This window comes from Mastomys coucha, unplaced genomic scaffold, assembly GCF_008632895.1.
Source record: "Mastomys coucha isolate ucsf_1 unplaced genomic scaffold, UCSF_Mcou_1 pScaffold15, whole genome shotgun sequence".
Taxonomy (NCBI): Eukaryota; Metazoa; Chordata; class Mammalia; order Rodentia; family Muridae; genus Mastomys; species Mastomys coucha.
Genome location: NW_022196897.1, coordinates 17,820,168 through 17,843,098, shown reverse-complemented (window position 1 = coordinate 17,843,098; position 22,931 = coordinate 17,820,168). Strand labels below are relative to the sequence as shown.

Below are 22,931 nucleotides of genomic sequence, written 5' to 3'. Positions count from 1 at the left end.
ACAGCTCTGCGCCTCGACAGGCAGGTGGGACGGAAAACAAATATTAAAATGGCCAACAACTCTTAAAATGGCCTTCAAAGTTCCTTAAAATTAAAAGCTAGCCAAGATGGTGGCACATGCCTTGTGATCAACACTGAGGAGATTAAGAGAGGATGCTTTCCAGTCTGGGCTATCCAGTGAGTGACTCCCCTCCCCAACAACAAACTAACCAAACCAAACCTGATGATTTATTTATGCATTGCCATTGTCCTTATCCATAGGAAACAGTAAGGGGGTGGAGGGAGCCAGCAGAGGTGGTACTTGGCTTTAGTCACAATACTTAGGAGGCAGAGGCAGGCAGTTCAAGGCCAACCTGGTCTACAGAGGGAGTCCTAGCACAGAGCTACACAGAGAAACCTTGCATCAAAAAAATACAACAGGGCTGGAGAAATTTCTCAGCATAGTAAGAGCACTGACTGCTCTTCCAGAGTTTCTGAGTTCAATTCCCAGAAACCACATGGTGGCTCTGAATAACCATCTGTAAAGGGACTCCATGCCCTCTTCTGGTGTGTCTGAAGTCAGCAACAATGTATTCACATAAATTAAATAAATAAATCTTAAAAAACAAACAACAACAAAAAAAAAAAAAAAACAGGAAAAAGAGGAAAACCATCAAATGATTATTTAGTTTGCTTGCTCACAAAATCTCTTAATAAACATTTTCTCCCAGGAGAGGTATAGCTATAATGTGGAACAGTAACCACACTAGAAAGAGTTATTGAATGATGCTGTGTATGCTGCTTGTCCTGTCTATTACAAAAATTCACATTTTAAAACTCATTTAGCTGCCGGGGAAATCACATTAGCAGCTGAACCTTGTGGCTCAGAACTACAACTCCACCTACTCAAGATGGTGAAGCTGAAGGATCTCAAGAGTGAGTTCAAAACTACCTGAAAAATCCTGTCTCAAAAATGATGGGTGGTGGGAATTCTAGGGAGAGGCAGCTCTCCCTGGTACAGTGCTTGCCTGGTATATTCAAGGCCCTCCATGCAAGCTCCAGTATGAGAGTTGGGAATCACATCAGGAAGCAAGCCTGTCGGATGGACCAATATCCTACTACTGAAGAGTCACCCAAGCCTCTCTGCATGGACTTAGCCTGCTGCTAGCTAGCAAACTCCTACCAAAACAGAAGACCATCCAGATAGTACCCACTGAAGTTAACCAACCTAAAAGGCTCTCTTTGTGGACCCAGTGAAGTAGAAAGAGTCAATTCTATACCAAGTACTTTGGTCAGGCAATAATGGACTTTTCTTTCCCGCAGTAGATCAGCTGACGTCAGAAGGTGGGACCTCTGCCAAGGAAAACTGGCTCTCTCTGCAGAGCTGGACATATGAAAGTCACCACCTCGCTCCCACTGCAGATTTTTTACTTATATTACTGAAAATTATTATTTTCTTCACCTGGCAGACATATTTAGCTGCAAGAATTTCCACTTTCATTTTGCTCCTAAAACGATCATTGCTAGACAACATGAAAAAAAAATTTTTTTAAATAAATACAAAAACTACTGTTACCCAAAAATGTACAACCTCTCACCCCAAATTATGTCAGCAGTACTGGAATTTCTGGGACTCTGTGTGTACCAAATTCCTTCCATGACTGAAGCTGCATACTAAAAGAACCCCACCCCTGCTCTGACAGTATGCAGCAGTCTGATAAGACATACTCTAGAGAATGTTCCAGGCTGTGCCTAACCTAATGAGATTAATTCCTTTAAATCACTCGGAAGGAAGAATCTGGGAAATGTGCCATTAAAAAAACAATCTCCAAACTTACCAGCCTATCTGTTGTACTGCCTACCTAAAAACCACAACAGAGGGACTACCTAGGAGTCAACCAGCTGACAGTTTATCTCCAGGCTGCCAACCAACTCTGATTTTTGAAAATCAAGTCCATGTACACAGAGAATAAATGAGGGAAAACAAAATGTTTGATGTATTCTTTGTACATTTAAGAACAGTGCTTCAGCCGGGTGGTGGTGGTGGTGGTGGTGGTGGCGCACGCCTTTAATCCCAGCACTTGGGAGGCAGAGGCAGGCGGATTTCTGAGTTCGAGGCCAGCCTGGTCTACAGAGTAACTTCCAGGACAGCCGGGGCTATACAGAGAAACCCTGTCTCGGGAAAACAAAAACAAAACAAAACAAAACAAAACAGTGCTTCATTCTGCTGGTCACGGTGGTGCTTTTAATTCCAGCATTTAGGAGACAAGGGCAGGCAGATCTCTGAGCTCGAGGCCAGCCTGGTGTACACACAGAGTTCCCAGGCAGTCAGGCCCACACAGAGAAACTCTATCTCAAAAACCAAAACAGCAAGGTATATGAGCTGATCTCAGGGGATCAAACAAGAATAGAGGACAAGCTATGTCCTCTACTGTAATGAACACAAAGGACTTGTCAGCATTCTTACAATACTGCCAGATTTCATGGATTCATTTTTTTTTATTTATTTTTATTTTATGTGTTTTTTGCTGTTTTGTCTGAATGTATGTCTGTGTGAGGGTATCAGAAGCCCTGGAACTGGAGTTACAGACAAATAGGTGTGAGCTGCCATGTGGCTGCTAGGAATTGAACCTAAGTCCCTCAGAAGGAACATCCAATGTTCTTAACTGATGAACCATCTCTCCAGCCCCAGATCTAGCTGATTCTAAAGGTATGAAGTTTAACAAAAAATCCAAGACACAGTAAGCTTAAGAATGTTTCCTCCTCATGCTTAACACGAATTTGTATACATTATCAACTAAGCTAGATTCTCTAAATATAGACTTACATGAGTATCTTTGTTTGCCAGGCCAGCCAAATGCCAAGAAACAGCTGCTTGAGGCCCTTCTTAGTCTTGGCGAATTGTAAAATGCCTTCACTAATCTATAAGCAGTTACATGCCACTATGTATTTACAGTAGGAACATGGAGGCACAGTGGGTAATAATCACACTGTGTTAAGAAACAGATTATGGCCCAGGCGGTGGTGGCACATGCCTTTAATCCCAGCACTTGGGAGGCAGAGGCAGAGGCAGCGGATTTCTGAGTTTGAGGCCAGCCTGGTCTACAGAGTGAGTTCCAGGACAGCCAGGGCTAAACAGAGAAACCCTGTATCAAACAAACAAACAAACAAACAAAAACAACAACAACAAAAACCAGACTAAGGATAAGAACATTTTCAAACCAAAGATCAAATGCTTTGGACTCCACAAATCTGGCACCTGTAAGTGAGTAGTTTAGGACAGACTCACACACATTTCTTAGGCATTTCAAGAAAAGAAAAAGTCATGTGAAGATCAAAGTCTTTGCTTTCACTTTTGTTAAAGCCACTGAAACATGCTGAACATCATGGAGGTAGGAAGAATTGGAATCGGTTGGCTCTACGGAAAAAATTTTTGAAATCACCCAAGGCAAAAGGTCACAAAAACCGCTCATTAGTTTGGGTTTTGCTGCTTAGTCAGGGCCCAAACGTGCAAAACAGACAATAGCTTTTCTCTGTGGCTTATGAGGCCAGCATTTACTGAATCTCAGATTTGCAAAGCAAGAGGACTAACAGCTACAGATGTAAAATGGCTGGCCTGAGAATACACTATCAAAGAACTGGTTAGCACCTACAAAACTGTGTACTAGTTGATTCTCAGATCAAACAAACCAACTAGCAACCAGCTTAGCTACAAGTTTTAGTAGCAGATAGGATAGTAAGCAGAGCAGTAAACAGTACATAAACAAGGCTTTTGGCACCATGAATGAAAACAGTCAATCCTTTTGCTTCAACTACATTCCAGTCAAGATCGTGGCTTTATATTTCAGCCTTCAAGTTGATTAATTCGGTTCTACTTGTTAGTGCAATTTTGCAGAGCCAAGCAGGACTTAAGCATCAAGAAAGCAAGAGGTCCATACTGCATTGCATCAAAACCCAGAAATGCAGAGCAATGCTGGGCAACTTACTGCTGATGCTCCCCACATACTATCTTGCTGGCACTTACCTTTCAACCTGCAAAATTCAGATGAAAAGGGTTTATAAGTGTAATATATTAAGATTCAAGACAAGAAAAGGTTATAAACCTTATATAATTAACTGATCTCATTTATAAAAGGGGCTTGCCTTTGATTTATGAGCTATAATTATTTAAAAAGCCTTAAATTTCTACCTCCCACTTTAAAATAAAGACAATTTTAAGCAGTTTTTTCTTTTTTTGAAAAAGGCTCAATGTTAGCAAACATTAAAACACTACACATAAAACATACAAGAATGTTGTTTTGTGTGTATGTGTGTGTGGGTGTGTGTTTGAGTTTTGTTTTTTCATGACAGGGTTTTTCTGTGTATCCCTGGCTGTCCAAGAACTCACTATATAGACCAGGCTATTCTGGAACCTTCAGAGATGCCGGCCTCTGCTTCTCAAGATCAAAGGTGTGCACCACCACACCCTGTCAGAATCTTGGTTTTTAAAGAAAGAAACTGAGTTCCATTTCATTCACAGGGATTATGGTAGAGCTAAGTCAATGGAAAAGAGACAAACCCAGTTTATAGCACTTGTTGAACTGGAAAATACTATTTATACAGTATGTTTTCAGGTAATTTTTTCTAAATATCTAAAGTAACTTACTCCCTTGGTTCTTAGGAACCAAGCAGCCATCAATTACAAATCAGCAAACATCACATGCAAACACCAGGATGGCAATAAGAGATTAATATACTCATGCCTTAAGGAGAAACAGAGGTAGAAAATAGTAGGCTCTGGATAGTTTAGAGTAAGCATATAACACTTCTGATCACGTAGCTAGCAATCACAACAGACTGTCACCAACCTTTCTACTAACAGAAAGGTCATGCAGGCAGGACTTCTCCTTTGGATCATTCAACCTCTTGGACACCAATGTGTCCTCACTGCAAGCCAGGCAAAAAACCCAAAAGGCAACACATTTTCTGCATGCTGGTCAAATACCTGAGCTCTGCGTTTACGAAACGATGACAACATGTTGAAGGAATGTGGACTCTAAAGAGGAAGGGGAAGAGCAAGACAACACACTTCTAAGGGCAACTGGGATAGAATCACTCTAAAGTGAGGAGAACAAATCTGTGAACACATGAGAACAGGCAAAAATCAAACAGCACAGACTGCCCCAGTCTGAATCCCACCAGAAATTGAGATGTAATCAGGGAGCCAAGGCTTCTGGGTATGGACAATTAAGCACCACCTGCCTTGGCCAAGTCACACACTCTCAGGCCTCAGTTTGCCCAAGGATTAATTTTTAATACTGAATGTTTTTTTTTAAATAAATATGCCCCTTCTCATCTACATTCTGATAAAATAGGAATCTTGGGTGTTTTAGGCATTTGCATTGTAAAAGTAATTAAGTAAAAAGATGATTTCATGAAAGCCAGAGTATAGTAAGAAACTCAAACAACAAAGATTGACCTTTGGGCTAGTTTGCTGGTGTAGTACCTTTACAAAATACTATTATTTCTTACTCAAAACAAGTATAAGCAGCATGTGCAAGAGATGTGAAAGGTGCCACTCGCTGCACGTCTGTTCCAGCCAGATGGCTCTCTGGCCAGCTCTGCGACCTCTGCATTCCTGGAGTCAGCATTAGCTATCAGATCATCAGATCATGGCATTCCCCTGTAAACCCACAGCTGACCAGCTGCAGCAGACCCAGATGCATAGAGTGGAGTTCTCCAATAGGCAGTGGGCACTGGGGACAAAGGCAGGCTGCCCTCAGAGCCTCTGTCCTTAGTGCACATTCCACAGACTGGACTGGGGAAGCTATTCCTAAGAGCCATTTCTCAGTATCTGCAGAGGCTCCACCTTTGAGATGAAAGCAGAGAAGAAAAATAATAGAAAATTATAATCCAGGGAACTAAAAGATACACTTAATATTACTCTTCCTGCTTAAACCTGTTCATTAGATTACCTGACATCAGATTTCTCCAAGTATTAGATTACTACAAAGCATACAGCCAAGGCCAAATGCATTACCAGAGAATAGCTGGCTGCAGCAGCTCCTGCCTGCCATAGGCCCAGCTACTTTGGAAGCTAAGGGTGGAGAATTAAGCTTGAGCCCAGGAGTTTGAGACATATAACAAGGCTTCCTCCCTTTTAAGAGGGGTTAAAAGTTAAGTGTGGTGGCAGCCAGGCTTGTTGGCAGGAGTGTAAAGAGTTCAAGACCAGCTATATTCAACTACACAGATCCAGAATGAGCTACGTATCAAGATCTTGTCTCAAAAAGTAGGGAATGGAATTGCATATCTAAAATGTCTCTAGGTCTTGGGTTTACCATAAGAACTGTTTCACATTTGTCTGGTATAGGGCAAATCTTGAAATCCGTTCTTTCTATATAGGTCCCTGGATAATAGTCAACACACTTTGAGGGTCCCTTTGAGGAATTAATGGCCCAGTTACTAAAAAAGGCTTATTGTTAATTTCCTGCAGAGGATCTACTGCAGCACATTTTTTTCAACTTTGACTTCAATTTGACCTTTAAAATCTAAGACATTTAGTATGAGTGGGAACCTTGGCTCAATGGCTTCATGCAACTCACTGTTGCTGGTGCTATTCTTAAGCTCTTGTTTCCTGGCTACAAGACACCCCCACCCTGCCATCTTTGATACATTCTGTTTTACTTAAGACCAACTGCTATGACAACGCAATTTCTTACCACATTATTAAAATGCTTCATATGGTTGGTCTCTCTTATATTCCTTGACAGCCATAATTAGCTTTTCGAAAATACCAAAGGGAAGAATAAACGACTTAAAATGTTCTGGGTCTCTATATAGAAAAACCTGATTATCTGAGAGGCTGAGGCATGAAAATCATGAGTTTGAGGCAGGCCTGAGATATTCAGCAAATTCCAGGCCAGACGGAGTTACACAGTAAGAGCCTGTAGAGAGAGGGACAGAGACAGAGACAGAGACAGAGACAGAAGAAAGTCAAAAAGACCCTCTGAAGTATAGCTGTTCGAAATGATCTCACCCTTTCTGGGACATTCATTTTAAAACACATCGAACCTTACATAGAAGCCCTCTTGATATGATGTGTGTGTGTGTGTAATTCTAGTACCTGAGAGGATTTTAAAATCAAATTTTTCGTTGAGAAACATTTCATCAAATTTGCAGGGATAGCTTCAGACAAAAGATTGTTCTATCACTTCACACTGGCACAGCAGTAGATTTTGACCAAAAAAGAAAAAAGCCTTCGACTTAATGTCTTGTATTAAGTTATTTATTGGATTTGAATCTCCTCCTACCAAGCGGCGCCGCATCTAACTATTATACAGGAGCAGGTCAGCTCTGGAGAGAAAAGACATTTATTACCAGGAAAGAAAAAGGAGGCCTTGCTGCGGCCGGAGGGCCCGGGACCGCCACCCAGGATGAAATTAAGGTCAGCGAGCCCTTCACTGCAGACTCTAGGTTCCGAGAGGTGCGAGCTGCGCTGCTGCGGGCGAAGGGCGGTGCGGGGGCGCTCGTGGGTGGGTGCAGCCGCCGAGGACCACTCCGCCACCTGCCGCGACGGGTGGGGCCGCGGGCACAGAAAGGGGCCCTCGCATGCCTTCCGCAGACCGTGACGCTCCAGGTCGCCGGGCCCCGCAGCCCACGCGCCACAAAAGGCGGCGGCGGCCCACGGAGCCGCCCGCGATCTCCACAGCTCATCGGTCCACAGCGCTCCGGTGCAGGCCGCCCGCGGCCTTTCCCTTTCCGCCCACCGCCCTTTCTTACCGGCTCCTGGGGGTGAGGGGCGTGGGTCGCCGCGCTGAGGGCTGCTGAGGAAAAAGATGCGCCGCCGCGGCCCCTGCCTCACGCCGTTCGCCCCGCAGCGGATAGTGACGGCGGCGCGCGCGCACTACGGCTTTTATAATCGGCCGCGCGCGCCCCCGCGGCGGCCGAGCGCGCGCGTGCGGGGAGCGACCGGGTCGGCGACGCGAGAGGCGGGACTCGCAGCTCGACAGCGGTACGGAGAGGACCGAGCGCGTCCGGAAGGAGCCGAGGCCGCGGGGCGGGGCGGGTTGGTGGGGGTGGGGCGGGCGACGGGAGCGCGCGCGAGGGGTGCGGGGCGCGGCGCAGAGCAGCCGCGGCAGCCGCCCGCCCCAGCGTGGGACCCGAGCAATCCTGCCCCGCCCTGTCCGCCCTGCAGAAAATCTGTGCCGCACCCCTCCGCCCTAGGAGCCCATCCAAGACTGCGGCGACTGCGGCGAAGGGCAGGGCGGGGCCCGCCTCTGCAGTCAGGCTGGGGATGTTGCTTGCCCTGGCCGGAAAGACGTCCTGTCCCTTTCGGGTGATCTCACTGGAATGTTGGCTCCCTCTCTCCACTTTTTCAGGAGGCTTGGCGCTGGGAGACCCAAGTCTGCCTGTTCTGGTGGGGGGCTGGGGTCAAAAAAAATGAGATGATTTAGGGCTCTGTGTTTGAAGGAGGTGGTAGGGAAAAAAAAAAACCCGATTAGAAAAAAAAACAAAAAACTGATCTGTGACATAAGACTTTATTTCAGGATTTGGAGAATTCTTCAGCAATCTTCCTGTTGCCAGTAGAATGGGGTGTTTTTGTCCCAGTTGATAAACATTACTATTTCTTTCCCCACTATTAATTGAACTTTGCTGCTTAGCTGACACTGTAAGTATTACCTTTTTGGGCTTTTAATCTTTGCACTAATTTTACAAGGTAGACGTTGCCTTCCCCATTTTACAAATTAGCATCCTGATGACATAGAAGGTAGCTCTCTCCCCAGGTCAGGCAGGAAGAAGCAATCAGAGAAGCTAATATTTGAACAAAAGCAATTAAGCAAGTGGGTGTTAGACTTCTGAGAAGAGGAAAACAAAATTTCTGTAATTTCTCTTATACACAACCCCTTTTCAGGGCCTGGCTCTAAACTGTAGCCAGGCTCCCTACTGCAAAAGCCTTTTCCTTCCTCCATTTCGGGTGACAGCTGTGTGGCAACCATTGGAGTAGCACCCAGCTCCTTCCTGTGTAGTCAGGCAGTTCTACCAGGCATCAGCCTTCTGGTTGCTAAGCCACCCCCCTATTTAAATAATTATAAAGAACTGGGCATTGCTCCAGAACTGGGATGAGGCCCAGTCCCAAGCTTCCTGGTCCTCTGCAGTTTGGTATCTGCAGAGCCTGGGATCTGCAAGGTGACTTCTAAGCTACTCTGACTGTAGACATGATGGTGAAAGAAGATTCCTAGTAATTTTCCTTGGAGAGGAGAAATTAAAAAAAAAAAAAGAGTGGCCACACCTTGGCAGGTGCTAGGAGGCATTTAATGCCCCCTCTTCACAGAGAACACTGGATGAGGAGCTACTTCCTGGATTGTGCTTTTTTCCTTTTCTTTTTTTGTTTTTGCAGCCCTGGCTGTCCTGGAGCTTGCTCTGTAGACCATGCAGGCCTCAAACTCAAAGATGCCCCTACCTCTTTCTACTGAGTGGTGGGATGAGGGGTATGTACCGCCACAGCAGGCCCCACAGCAGGCTGTGGACCTGTGCATTTCTGAAGACAGCTGATGGTGACCATAGTAACCACCTCTTCAGCCAGCAGCAGCAAATTTAAAACTCAGATATTCAGCCTTGGGTACAAAATGGCTAATATAATTTAACTCTCCAAAATGCCTAAGACCTTATGCTCCAGTCTCACGTGTCTCTACCTGTGGATATTTAATTTCCCTGGCTCCATACTGAAATAGGGGTTCTACTGTTTCTCCCAAATGCCAAACAAATCCATGACCTATAGGGAGCTCTTTTGATTGGGAGACTAAAATCTTGCTTGTTGGTGCATTTTCTGATCAGAAGAATGGCCAGGATAACAGTATCTTCAGGCTCCCACTCACCCACCCACCCTGTTCTCATCTGGCATGAGAAATGAGCCATCTAAAAGCCATTTTTCATAGCTTCTATTGTTGCTTCCCTCCCACCCACCAATTTCAGCACATGCCTCACACTTTATTATGCGTGGGCATGGGGAAGGATATTGCAGATAATAACCTTGTTTTTATAAGAGAACTTCAGAGGGTAAAAATAAAGCAAGTACAGCCCAGAGTGACAGCTTGGTTCTGCTCCATGTTCTTGGCTACACCTCTCCTGGCCTTCTTACAGGCAGTGAATCCAAGTGAATTCTAAGCGTCTCTTGACTACTGCAGCCCCTAGACTTAAAACTCTAGCTAGGCCTGATGCCCTGGTTCTAAAGGTCAGTTGTTGGTTAGAGAAATATGCTAATTGTCACCTGTCCACTTCTCTACTCCTCTCCTGGTCTCTCTACAGAGTTCAAATCAAGTGCTTGTGTTATTTTCTCCTCCTTGTAAAGCTGATTTGGAAGAATCATGCCCAGAAGATGATTTTCCCCAGATCCGCAGGAGCAGAGCTGGCAAGCCAGTCACACAACTCTTCCAAACACAGTGACTATGTAAAACCTGAGGGTATATGCTAAGTGAAATGAGCCAGACAGTACAACCAATATTAGATGATTCTGTTTACCTTATAATCTGTAACTGCTGGGTCTGAGAGAGAACAGTACTGGATGGGGGAAAGGACCAGCTTCCATCTTGGATGAGAAAGTTCCAGCAATCTGGGCCGGGCACTTCTGAACATATTCTACCATGTAAACTATATCCTTAAACAGTTCTTATTACATTTATTCATGTGTGCTATATGGAGGTCAAAGGACAACCTGCACGAGTTGGTTCTCCTTCTACCTTGTGGATTCTAGGGTTCAAACACAGGTCATCAGGCTTGGTGGCATGTACCTTTCTTTTACCTGCAAAGCCATCCTGGAGTACTGGGATTAATGGCACGTAATTTTTTTGTTGTTTAAGATAAGGTATCGATCCTTTCTGGTTCATAAAGTATCATGACTGGGCGTTCCCACTATTGCGTGATATGTGCCACCCATAAACCTTGTTACAACGTGGGCACATTACCTGTCTGACATGAGGAAAAAAAAAAAAAAGATAAGGTGTCATGCTATGGCCTAGTCTATTCTCCTGCTTCAACTGCTTCAGTGTTGTGATTGCAGGAGGTGGTGCCATCATCTCCAGATCTCCTGCTAAGCTTAAACACAGTTTAACAGTTTCATAAGCCATGTCAAACCTCTAAAAACGATGTTAGCTCCCCATTATCTAGAGAATAGTCTAATAATGACATAAGTAGTCATCGCAGAGCCTAGAAAAGCATGTACTGTTTACTGTCCCTTGGCATTGTTTCTTTTTTTTCTTTTAAGATTTATTATTTGTAAGTACACTGTAGCTGTCTTCAGACACACCAAAAGAGGGTGTCAGATCTCATTATGGATGGTTGTGAGCCACCATGTGGTTGCTGGGATTTGATCTTAACTGCTAAGCCATCTTGCCAGCCCCCTTGGCACTGTTTCTTACTCCATGTACCTGTTTGCCTGCTTCAAAAGCACAGGACTAGCTAGGATGTTGTCAGCAGCTCTTGTAGGAGCTCATGTACTTCTTATAGAAGCCTAGGGTCCATTCCCAGCACTGCAGATCAAGGCCAACCATCTGTCTCAGAGCAGTCCAAAATATATACTTGCTTTTCCAACTTCTTTTAAAAAAAAGTTTTATGTGTATGAGTGATTTTCATACATATGTTCATGCCTGGTGCCCTTGGAGGCCAGAAAAGGGCACTGGATCTTTCTTTTTTTCATATACACACACACACACACACACACACACACACACACACACACACACACACACACACACACACACACACACACACACACACACATACACACGCTGTCGCTGTCCTGGGAATTGAACTCAGGACCTCTGGAAGAGCAGTCAGTGCTCCTAACCTCTGAGGCATCTCTCCAGCCCTACATTGGATATTCTGAAAGTGGTATTACAGTTGTGAAACTCAAGGGTGCTGGAAACTAACCTGGGTCCTCTGCAAGATCAGCAAGTGCCCTTAACTACTGAGCATTCTCTCTAGCCCCTAAATGGGTATTATCTAATAAATGAAGCCTGGCAATCCTTAGGGACTATTAGTAAGCCTGTTACAATGGATATTTTTGCAAGTGCATCACATTACTAGAAGCCCAGAGCTCTTGTCTGTTTTCTGTAGATCCACAGGACATCTAGTAAATTCATTAAGTGTGGCAGAGAAAAGGGAAAATTAGTCATGTGCGACAGACATGCAAGCAGCTCTGTGGCTTATGTTGTCCTGGCAATAAGGGATGTCTAAACATCATTATGTCACGGCAATCACCACATATTTGTCATGCACACACATCAGTGTGTGTGTGTGTGTGTGTGTGTGTGTGTGTGTGTATGTGTGTGTGATCCCAAGGCTGACAGGATGTACAAAGTTTGCAACCTACTGGAATTCTGTACTGGAATTTTCAGCACATCATCAAATCTGTACTAAAGTGATGTAAGACAAAAAAAAAAATTTGGGCACTCAGCCCAAGGAATGAGGGCAAGACGCAGTCAGTGGAAGCAGGCAGAAAAGTGAGAACTTGAGCTGCAAAGAGAATGGAGCTTGTAGCATTCTGTGGCAAAGAATCTGATGCTCCTGTGTGGAGCTACAGCCATCAGCTGCTGGTGGGCACGGTTTCTGATGCTTCACTATCAGTGGGTATCAAAAACCCAGCCTTCCAATGATCTTCTTTGTTCTTGTTTGAGAGTCAATTAGGATAACCAGCATCAAATGACAAACACCAAGACTGCTAATCACATCCAAACGAAGAATACTAAATTGCTATAAGGGGTATTCTTAGGATGGTGAGATGGCTCAGCTTGTAAAGGAGCTTGCCATACAAGCCTCACAACTTAAGTTTGAGCCCCAGAACCCATGTTAAAATAGAAAAAGAGAACAGACTCCATAATGTGGTCTGCTGATCTCCAAATGCATGCCGTTACTAAATGTGAAACCACATATTATGGTTTTCTTTTTAAAAGGTTGTTTTTACACTGTGGTAAAAATTAAAAGGGCTAGAGAAATGGGTCAGTAGTTAAGAGCACTTGGTTACTGTAGAGGACTTCTAGCACTCACATGGTAGCCCACACATAGCTGTTACTTTAATTGGGGGGGGGATCTGATGCCCTCTTCTAACTTCACCAGGTACCAAGCACGTGGAACACAGACAGACATACAGACAAAACACTCATATGCATATCAAATTTCTAAGGCAGCCTAAGCTACATAATGAGACATTCATATACATTAAACATACAATCAACTAGACTACATTGCTGCCTCCCAGGGGTTTTCTTTATCTCCTCCACCCCACACACCCATTTAAAAGATGTAGTCTTAACCAGCGGCACATACCCTCAATTCCAGCACTGGGAAGGCAGAGGTAGAGGATCTCTGAGTATGGGGCCATTTTAGATTACATAGTGAGTACAGCCAGCTACACAAAGCCACAGGACAACCAGAGCTACACAGAGAAACTCTGTCTCAAACAGAAACAACACCTTGAGCACTGTGGCATAAAGCCTGTAGTCCCTGCCTAGAGAGGTTGAAGGCATGAGAATCAGGAAAGTTCAAGACTATCTTTCAATAGAAGAAGAAGCTTGAGGCTAGCCTTGACTGTGAGAGACTCTGATGATAAACAGAAACAGAGACAGACACAAAAAGATTGCCTTGTATAGTCCAGGCTACACCAAACTCCTGGGCTGAGGCAATCCTTTTCAGCCTCCCGAGCAGACTGGCCTTTGGTACATGTTAATACCCTAACCTTACACTCTATCTGTTTGAGACAGTGTCTGATTGTGTGGCCCACCTTGGCCTAGTACTTGTTCTGTTATCCAGGCAGACCTTGCTGTCTGTCTCAATCCTCCTCTCTCAGCTATCTCAGTGCTGGGATCATCTGCATGCAGCACCACTCCCAGCTTCTCATTTTATTTTTGACAGAGGAACCTGTCCACATATAAAACTTTACATACACACTTACCAACAATGCTGATAGGGTGGAGAGCCACAATTCCATGGGGTCCTGCTTAGTGGTTCTGCAAACTCTAAGCTGCACAACTTGAGTGGGCACATTCCCTTAGCACCAGGTTTCCAGTTATGAACAGACCAGTTTCCTAGCAGAAAGGAGTAGTGTCCAGAAGGAATGCCTTTGTAAAACCTGCACAGCCTCTACTTGCTAAGGAAGGTCTGAGTCCATCCAGTTTTTTATGCTGAAGTCCATACATCCCACCCTGTTCCCTGCCATGGTCTGTGGAAAACAGATGTCATCTGCAAGGCTTGGGTAGACGGGAAGAGCAAATGGAAGGAGGCTATGAGGACACCATTCTCTGTGGGCCCTACCAGGTAGCCCTGCAAGTGAGGGAAACAAGTTCCAGGATATACAAGGTGAAACTCCACCCCAGAATCTGCTACCAGACACAGCCTGAAGACTGCAGCTACAATTCTTTTGTTCTGTAAATGCAGGTGTGCAGTCAAGAGAGGTGAGACATACCCAGGTTACAAAACAAAAATGAATGCAGTCCAGCCACCTGACCCAAATGATCCCACTGTTCTGGAACATTAGCAGACTGAATTATTCTTCTTTCTCTTCTGGGAGACACTGCAGCTGGAGCCCAAGGTCTCTGCACATTAGATGATGCTACAACCTCAACTCCTACATCTCTTGCTAGATCAAAGTCAGTTACTAGAAGGTCACTTTTAAAAAAGGCATGATACGCCGGGCTGTGGTGGCACACACCTTTGATCCTAGCACTTGGGAAGCAGAGGCAGGCAGATTTCTGAGTTCGAGGCCAGCCTTGTCTACAGAGTGAGTTCCAGGACAGCCAGGGCTATACAGAGAAACCCTGTCTCGAAAAAACCAAAAAAAAAAAAAAAAAAAACAAAAAAAAAAAAAAAAAAAAAAAAACAAAACAAAACAAAAAAAAAAAACAGTCTTTCCAAGATGAAAGTCAAGAAGATAAAGAGGAAGAGCCATATATTCCATATCTAGTCCTGCACAGTCATGTCCATGTGATTTACATGCACAGTTCATACACAGGATACAGATAATATCGAGATAACCACATATTAGCACAAGATTTTTAAAAATTCAACCTTTATTACTTTTTTGGGAACTCGTAGTCCACAATTAAAATGCTTAGGCCATTCGAGAGTACTAATGAGAATGCCTTCCACCCAAGGCTTGCACGACTAGAGCTAGACATGGAGTCAATCAGTTCATAAAACAAATACCAACTTCCATCTGAGATAGCTCCTCCTAAACACCAATGCATTCACGCTGATAATCTTCATCTTACACTAAAAGCCATATACCAACCCATCTTAATTCTTGTTGGAAAAACAATGAAAAGGTACCTAATCTAGTACAGCATCCTCCTCAGCCATCCAGAGACCAAATTCCAAATCAAGGAGACAGAGAATACTCTATGGTGCATATTCCCAGTCATGATCCATTTACCCAATACCTGATGCACTCTGGGGTTCAGTCCATACCAACATCATTCATGTCTTGTGAATATACATCTACTCCACAAGCCACACTGATACTCCTCAGACAGCAAACATTACCTGATACTTTAGAGGGACTCTTGGGAGGTTTACTCTTTCTAAGTATGTGTATGAACAGGAGTGGGGCAGCGTAGAGGGAAAGTGGGGGGCTCATTACATGTCAGAGTTAAGCAGATAAAAGATCACCAGTTTCCTGAAAGACACTAGAGACAAAGGGTGCAGCCAAATGCTAAGTGCCACTTCTTACCTCTTCTTGAAACTTGTGAAAATTAGAAAGGCCAGTTCTGTATCTGACTGTGATGCCTATAAACTACCAAACCTGACAAAAGGCTAACAAAGGCTGTGAACTATAGAAGCCTCATTCACAGGGTACAGATATATAAAAACACACCGACGAATTTCTCAATCTGACATGATTCTTCAAAACCCGCTGTCTCAGTTGCTTTATTGTTGCCCCTCCTGCCACACAGTGTGACGGAGGACATCAGGAGCGCCAGAAGGAGGACGTCAGAAAGCCTCTGGGCATAGGAATCTCCCTGCGTTGCAGACATTTCTGGACATGAAATATAAAGAAAAGAGGATGAGTTTCTGACAAAATTGCTTCTAGCATTTGACAGGGGGAGATGCTGAGGAGCAATGCCTAGACCAAGGAAAGAGGGGACAAAAGGAGAAAACCTGATGGGTCTGTTGAAGACAAAATAAAATAAAGATTGTTTTTAGGCCTGCCCACCCCTGCTTCCTCAGAGCACAGCCTCATTTGTCCCCACTACTATTTCATAGGTTCCTAGAAGCTCGCTGTCAGTGGACTACCTCACAGACCTACTACAAAGCTCTAGATGACCTGTTAAAATAAACCTTTTAAAATGTCTTGGAAATAGAGGAAGAGTCCAACTGAACATGCAACATGATCCCATGGACTTAGTAGCCACACTCAGTAGTCCCCTACCCCTGAGACAGACAGGAGATCCTCGGTTGACAAGGAAAGGTAAGTTTGTTAGAGATTTATTGCATACAGCTTACTGTTCTCTTAGGATAGCTGCAATGAAAGGCGGTTTGGAGAGTGGTATGTGGGGAGGAAATGACATTCTTTGGTCTAAAAGACAAGGGAATTACAAACAAAAGGCAGTGTGTGGGAAAACCGAAGAGACAGCATCAGGTCTGGAGGACCAAGACTATGGGACACAAGTGTATCTCAGGCTGCAGCTGGGGCATGCTGGAATAGAACATCTTACCTCCAAGAACTGCTTCAGACGTATGAAAGAGCCCATCTGTCCTGAGCTCGTGATGGCTTCAATTCTATAGGTGGAGGAACAGAGAGATTTGTGAGTCGTTCCTGTGAGGAATCAGGTGAGGACCAGATCCACAGACTCTTCTAAAGAATGCTGGCTGCTCTTTTATGGGGTCCTCACCATTCTTCCAAAAGGACAAAGGAAGAAAACAACCGCTCTTGTCTGAGGTCTTAGCAGGTAGGATGAGTGCTGCTAAGGCCTTCCCCTACCTGGAACCCCAGTGAGTTTAGAAGTTCTTCAAAGTGGATAGGACACAGAACAGTCAGGAAATCTGGTAGGGAGATCAGTTTCTCCAACTAACTTACTGATGAACTCATCTCAGTGGTTCAGTTCAGGACTACTTGTAATCATGATCCCAGATAATATGGGGGAGTTTAGAAAGCACATTTAAGCACAGCAGCCTCAGGTATGGAGCATCCACTGGTAATCTTTAGCACATAGGAGGCTTGAGCAGCAGGAACTCAGTGCCACCTTTGGCTTCAGGGTATATTCCAAGGTTAGTCTAGGCTAGAGAATAAGACCCTCTTTCAAAAAACAAAACAAAAGACTCAGAGAAACAGCTCAGTTGGCAAAGTGAAACAGGCTTTGATCCACTCTCAGAATAGACATAAAAAGCCAGACGTGGGGGCATGCACTAATAAGCCTAGAGCTTGAAGACAGCAACAAAAGGATCCTTGGGCTTTGGCCAGCCAATGTGACCAAATCAGAGAGTTCTAGGTTCATGAGACATTGTCCCAAAAAGTAGTTAAGAGTGATAGAGAACCCCATGTTGACTTCTAACTTACATGGGCATGTGTGTCCCACCTTACACACACGAACATGAACCTGTGTATATACACACACATGAACAGGTGGTGTTCACACACACAAATTCTGGTCTCCAGAGAGATCTTTCAGCCACTCCTCAAAAAAAAAAAAAAAAAAAAAAAAAAAGGCCAATACATTTTGAACAAGAGCATGTGTGTGTGTGTGTGTGTGTGTATGTGCGCACGAGCACACATACATATATGTGTATACTACTTTGAACAGAGTCTGGAATGTACTAGATAAGTGCTCTGTCACCAATACCCAACATCAAATATCTTATTTAAACATCTTCCTAATTTATACTTTTCCTTAAGAAATAGTATTTAGTGATTAAGAGCACTGGCTTCTTTTCCAGAGGACCCAAGTTTAATCCCCAATAGTAGCTCACAACTGTCTGAAACTCTAGTTTCAGGGGATCTGAGACCCTCACACAATTATATACAAAGTCAAAACAACAGTGCACATGAAATAAAAATGAATAAACTTTTAAAAAGAAACAATATTTAACAGATATTTTATTTGAATTTCAGAATCATTTACTCATCCAGATATGGTAGTGCACACCTTTAATTTCAGCACACAGGACGCAGATGCAGACACATCTTTGAGTTTGAGACCAGCCTGGTCTACAAAGCAAGTTCAGGAGAACTGGGGCTACACAGAGAAACCCTGTCTCAAAGAACAAAAACTAAATAAACAAAAACCAAACACTCCAAAACCCAAACATTAAAGAGAAGAAAAAGATGGCCAGATGGCTTGGGGGCTAAGAGCACTGACTGGCCATGCAGAGGCCCAGCTTCACTTCCCAGTGCCATGAAGGGCAGTTCACAGTAGCCTGTAACTCTAGCTCTGGGGTCCAACTCCTCTGGCCTCTGAGGGTACTTGCATACTCTGTATATATATATATTTGTGTGCGTGTCTGTGTTTTTGGAAATTCCCAAATGCTTACACAATTGAAAAGTCTTTTAAAAACAATTTGTTTTCTGTGTATGAGTATTCTGGTTGGAGGCACATACCACATACATATCTGTACCATATATGTACATGCATATATACATACATACATATGTATGTACCACATACATATCTGGTGCTATGGATCCCCCGGAACTAGAGTTACGGACAGTTGTGACCTGCCATGTGGTTGCTGAGAATTGGGCCCTCTAGAGGAACATCCAGTTCTCCCAACCACTGGGCCATTTCTCTAGCCCTGAAAATAAATGTTTACAAAAACAAAGAAAAGGGAAGGATGAGTAGAAAGATCTCTCTCCCTCTCTCTCTCCCTCTCTCTCTCCTTCTCTCTCTTTCTCTCTCTCCCTCTCCTCCCTCTCCCTCTCCTCTCCCCCTCCCCCTCCCCTCACTCTCTTCCAGACAGGGTTCTCTGTGTAGCCCCAGCTGTCCTGATACTCACTCTGTATGTAGTCCAGGCTGGCCTCTGCTTCCTGTGCACCACCATCGCCTGGCAATATTATCTTTAAACTGACCCCCATACCCACCCTAAGGAGAAAACCTAGGCCCTACCTAGCTCATGCTCGGCACAGGTTCAACCACTAACACTATCTCAATTTTCACTTAAGTCAAAAAGATCACACTGGTCTGGTAAGATGGCTCAGTAAGGGTTAAGGCTCTTGTTTGACTTAACATACATTTGATTCCACATGATGAAAGTTAAAACCACAGTTACTATGTGCACACCATGGCATGCATGTGCCCCATCTTCCCACCCATGGTTACTGTGCGCACATTACGTGTCCCCCTCGCATCCCAGTAATGAACAAACAAATATAACTTCAAAATATAGCATGTGCAAGACCCACAGCCAACCATTACGCAGAGATAGAGCCCAGGTTGTTTGAGGTCTCTTATCAGGTCCCTCCCCGCAGAGCTCAGGAGACCCCAAAGATAGAGAGAAGGAACTGTAGGAGCCAGAGAGGTCAAAGACACTGTGGGAGAGCATAGCCCAAGTGATCAAGTAAGCAGGGCTCATGGGGGCTCACAGAGACTGAAGCAGCAATCATGGAGCCTGCATGGGTCTGCAGTAGGTCCTCTGCATATACATGTTATGCTTGTTGGCTTGGAGTTTTGAGGGGGACTACTGACAGTGGGACTAAGGATGTCTGGCTCTTTTGCCTGCTCTTGGGACTCTTTTCTACCTATTGGGTTACCTCATCCAGCCTTGATATAAAGGTTTCGGCCTGTTTCTTTGTATCCTGTTATATCATGTTCAGTCCATGTTCCTGGGAGGGATGCTCTTATCTGGGAGGAGCCCAGGTACATGAGTGGATCCAAGGAAGAGGGGAGGTAGGGGGACTAAGAGGAGGGGATGGGGGGAAGCTGCAATGGGGATATATAGAATGAGAGAAGAATAAATAAAAATTAATGTAACCTTCCCCCAGTCCCTGGCCTACCTATGGTGTAGTTTTCTGAGATAAGGGAACTCTATTATTTGGCTGCTTCTGAAGTTTTCTACAAGGAGCCACCACCTACAGCATTACAGAGTATTCCTACTTGGTTAGTTTCAGACTAGCAACAAGATGCTAATGAATCGACTAGATCCTGGCATTGGGGGGGGGGGGAATGACATTTCTTTTGTTTTGCAAATCTTGCCTAGAGAAGCCTCATCTCTCCTTGCCTAGGAGGAATTAATTTTAAGACAAAACAGCATTATTTCAAATCTATTCAGGTGTTTTTCAAAATAAAGTTTGAAATCAAGATTTGTGAAGGTCAATGAGGTTGTAAAATTTATAGAGGTATTACAATCTGGCCACCTACTTCATATAGAATTATTGTGTATTTAAAAAGTTGTTTAATCCTCTACATCCTGGTAATTTTAAAGAGTTTGCTTCTGCCCGGCAGTGGTGGCGCACGCCTATAATCCCAGCACTTGGGAGGCAGAGGCAGAGGCAGAGGCAGGTGGATTTCTGAATTCCAGGCCAGCCTGGTCTACAGAGTGAGTTCCAGGAAAGCCAGGGCTACACAGAGAAACCCTGTCTCGAAAGAAAAAAGTTTCTTCTAGTGAGTTTGTAATCATTAGAAAATTTTGCCTTTAAAAATGGCTAATAGCGGAGCAGACCTTGGGCACAAGCTCCGCAACCAGTCCCAGAGGAAGCTCCACTCCCAGGTGCTCTGACACGCCCAGGATCAGAGGTAAGGAGGAACCAACATCAGTCCCAACACAGGGAGTAACTGGGACCAGCGGGACCAGGCACATAGGAACTCCTCCAGCCCAGTGGCTCGGGTTCCTTCCGGTCTGTCTGGGCTGCTGTCCTGAGCCGACTTTGGGTGCAAGCTCCGCAGCCAGTCCCACAATACCCAGAGGAAGCTCCACTCCCAGGTGCTCTAACAAGACCAGGATCACAGGATAAGAGAATCACAGGGTCACAGAGACAGCTTGACTCTGAGGAGTTCTGACACAACCAGGATCACAGGAAGGACAGGCTCCAGTCATATTTAGCAAGGGCAGGTAGCACTAGAGATAAACAGATGGCAGGGGGCAAGCGTAAGAAAATAAACAACACAAACCAAGGTCACTTGGCATCATGAGAACCCAATTCTCCCACCATAGCAAGTCCTGGACACACCATTACACCGGAAAAGCAAGATTTAGATATAAAATCACGGGGCTGGTGAGATGGCTCAGCAGGTAAGAGCACTGACTGCTCTTCCGAAGGTCCTGAGTTCGGATCCCAGCAACCACATGGTGGCTCACAACCACCCGTAATGAGATCTGACACCCTCTTTTGTTCAGACGCTACAATGAATTACGCTGGCAGTGTACTCATACACATAAAATAAATAAAAATAAATGTTTTTTTTTAAAAAAAAGATATAAAATCACTTCTCATGGTGATGATACAGGACTTTAAGAAAGACATAAATAACACCCTCAAAGAAATACAGGAGAACACAGGTTCTGATAGGCAGGCCTATCAGAATTACACCAGACTTCTCACCAGAGACTATGAAAGCTAGAAAATCCTGGGCAGATGTCATACAGACCCTACAAGAACACAAATGCCAGCCCAGGCTACTATACCCAGCAAAACTCTCAATTACCATAGATGGAGAAAACAAGATATTCCATGACAAAACAAAATTTACACAATATCTTTCCACAAATCCAGCCCAACAAAGGATAATAGATGGAAAACATCAACATAAGGAGTAAAACTACACCCTAGAAGAAGCAAGAAAGTAATCTTTCAACAAATCCACACAAACCTAATTCCACCTCTTTCTTTTTTTTAAAGGTTTATTTATTTATTATATGTAAATACACTGTAGCTGTCTTCAGACAGCACCAGAAGAGGGCGTCAGATCTCATTACAGGTGGTTGTGAGCCACCATGTGGTTGCTGGGATTTGAACTCATGACCTTCCGAAGAGCAGTCAGTGCTCTTCCCCGCTGAGCCATCTCACCAGCCCCTAATTCCACCTCTTACAACAAAAACAACAGGAAGTGAAATTACTTTTTCTTAAAATCTTAATATGAAAATACTACCAACATATCCTAATCAATTGAAATCCAAAAATATGAGGAATTAGAAATTTGTTGATTGTCATCCAATGGTCTCTCTGATTTGGTAATTGGAGAAATAGGTCCAATATTGTACAATCTATATACACTTTCAGCTTGTTTGTTTGTGACAGTGTCTGGCTGTATACAACATAAGGGCCTTGAAATCTTGCTTCTCCTATCTCATCCTCTTTATTAGTAGTATTGTTTATTTCATGTTTTTTATACTATACTATGGTTTTCAGAACAGCTTATATATTTCAAAAGTATTTATATACCCAAAAGAAACAGACAATTAACTAGGGAGGTTGCTTGTAAGAGAACAACAAAGAGTGAGACTGAATGCTTTGCTTGATGTTTGTAACTCTTGTATCAAGAAGAAGATGACTTTATAAGTTACTCTTTCTCTGAGATGAATGCTTTTCAAAATCATCACAGCCAATGAACCAGATTCTTACCCTCTCCTAATGTCTGTGCCACTCTCCAAGCAGAACATCTGTTCATTGAAACAGTTGGTGAATGACTTTATGGATAGACCATCTTAATATATACACCCTTTCTTAACTGAATGTAACCTGTTCTCTTTGGGCTGAAAATAAAGTCACTCACTAAAGTCAAATAGCTTTGACCATAGCAGGAAGCCTGTATCCAAAAATTGTGCCTACAATTCATTTCTTGGTGCAGCAGAACTGTCAATTCTCAGCTTAGCTATGATGGAGGTAAAATCCTTTGGTGATGTGAGGGTCATTGAAGTACAGCCTTAATACCATGAAATCCAAGGTCTAAAAATTGTTCTCATTTTGGGCTCATACCACAATAAGAGCCAAGATTTTAAACTCTACTAAATACAAAACAAACAAACAAAAAGACTTTATATATTTATGTTCATTTA

At 43.9% G+C, this 22,931-nt stretch overlaps 2 protein-coding genes and 1 non-coding gene across 7 annotated transcripts in view; 1 reads left to right on the top strand and 2 right to left on the bottom strand.

The window, feature by feature from the left end:
- Positions 1 to 7,956, bottom strand: part of Sptan1 (spectrin alpha, non-erythrocytic 1) — a 67,584-nt gene extending 59,628 nt beyond the window's left edge. For 3 of the 4 annotated variants that reach the window (XM_031369628.1, XM_031369630.1, XM_031369631.1), the window contains exon 1: positions 7,737 to 7,956. The gene's annotated coding sequence lies outside the window, so the exon portion shown is untranslated. The remainder of the gene's footprint in view (positions 1 to 7,736) is intronic. The other variant, XM_031369632.1, reaches the window with a different exon arrangement.
- A 2,868-nt stretch (positions 7,957 to 10,824) lies between these two features.
- Positions 10,825 to 10,928, top strand: LOC116092820. The gene has a single exon (XR_004119515.1). It is a non-coding gene; the product is annotated as a small nucleolar RNA U13 (small nucleolar RNA).
- A 4,059-nt stretch (positions 10,929 to 14,987) lies between these two features.
- Positions 14,988 to 22,931, bottom strand: part of Gle1 (GLE1 RNA export mediator) — a 34,078-nt gene continuing 26,134 nt past the window's right edge. For both annotated transcript variants that reach the window (XM_031369626.1, XM_031369627.1), the window contains exons 15-16: positions 16,661 to 16,724; positions 14,988 to 15,981 (exon numbers count right to left, since the gene is read on the bottom strand). In XM_031369626.1, coding sequence (XP_031225486.1) covers positions 15,913 to 15,981; positions 16,661 to 16,724 — 133 coding nt within the window. In that variant the 3' untranslated portion in view covers positions 14,988 to 15,912. The remainder of the gene's footprint in view (positions 15,982 to 16,660; positions 16,725 to 22,931) is intronic.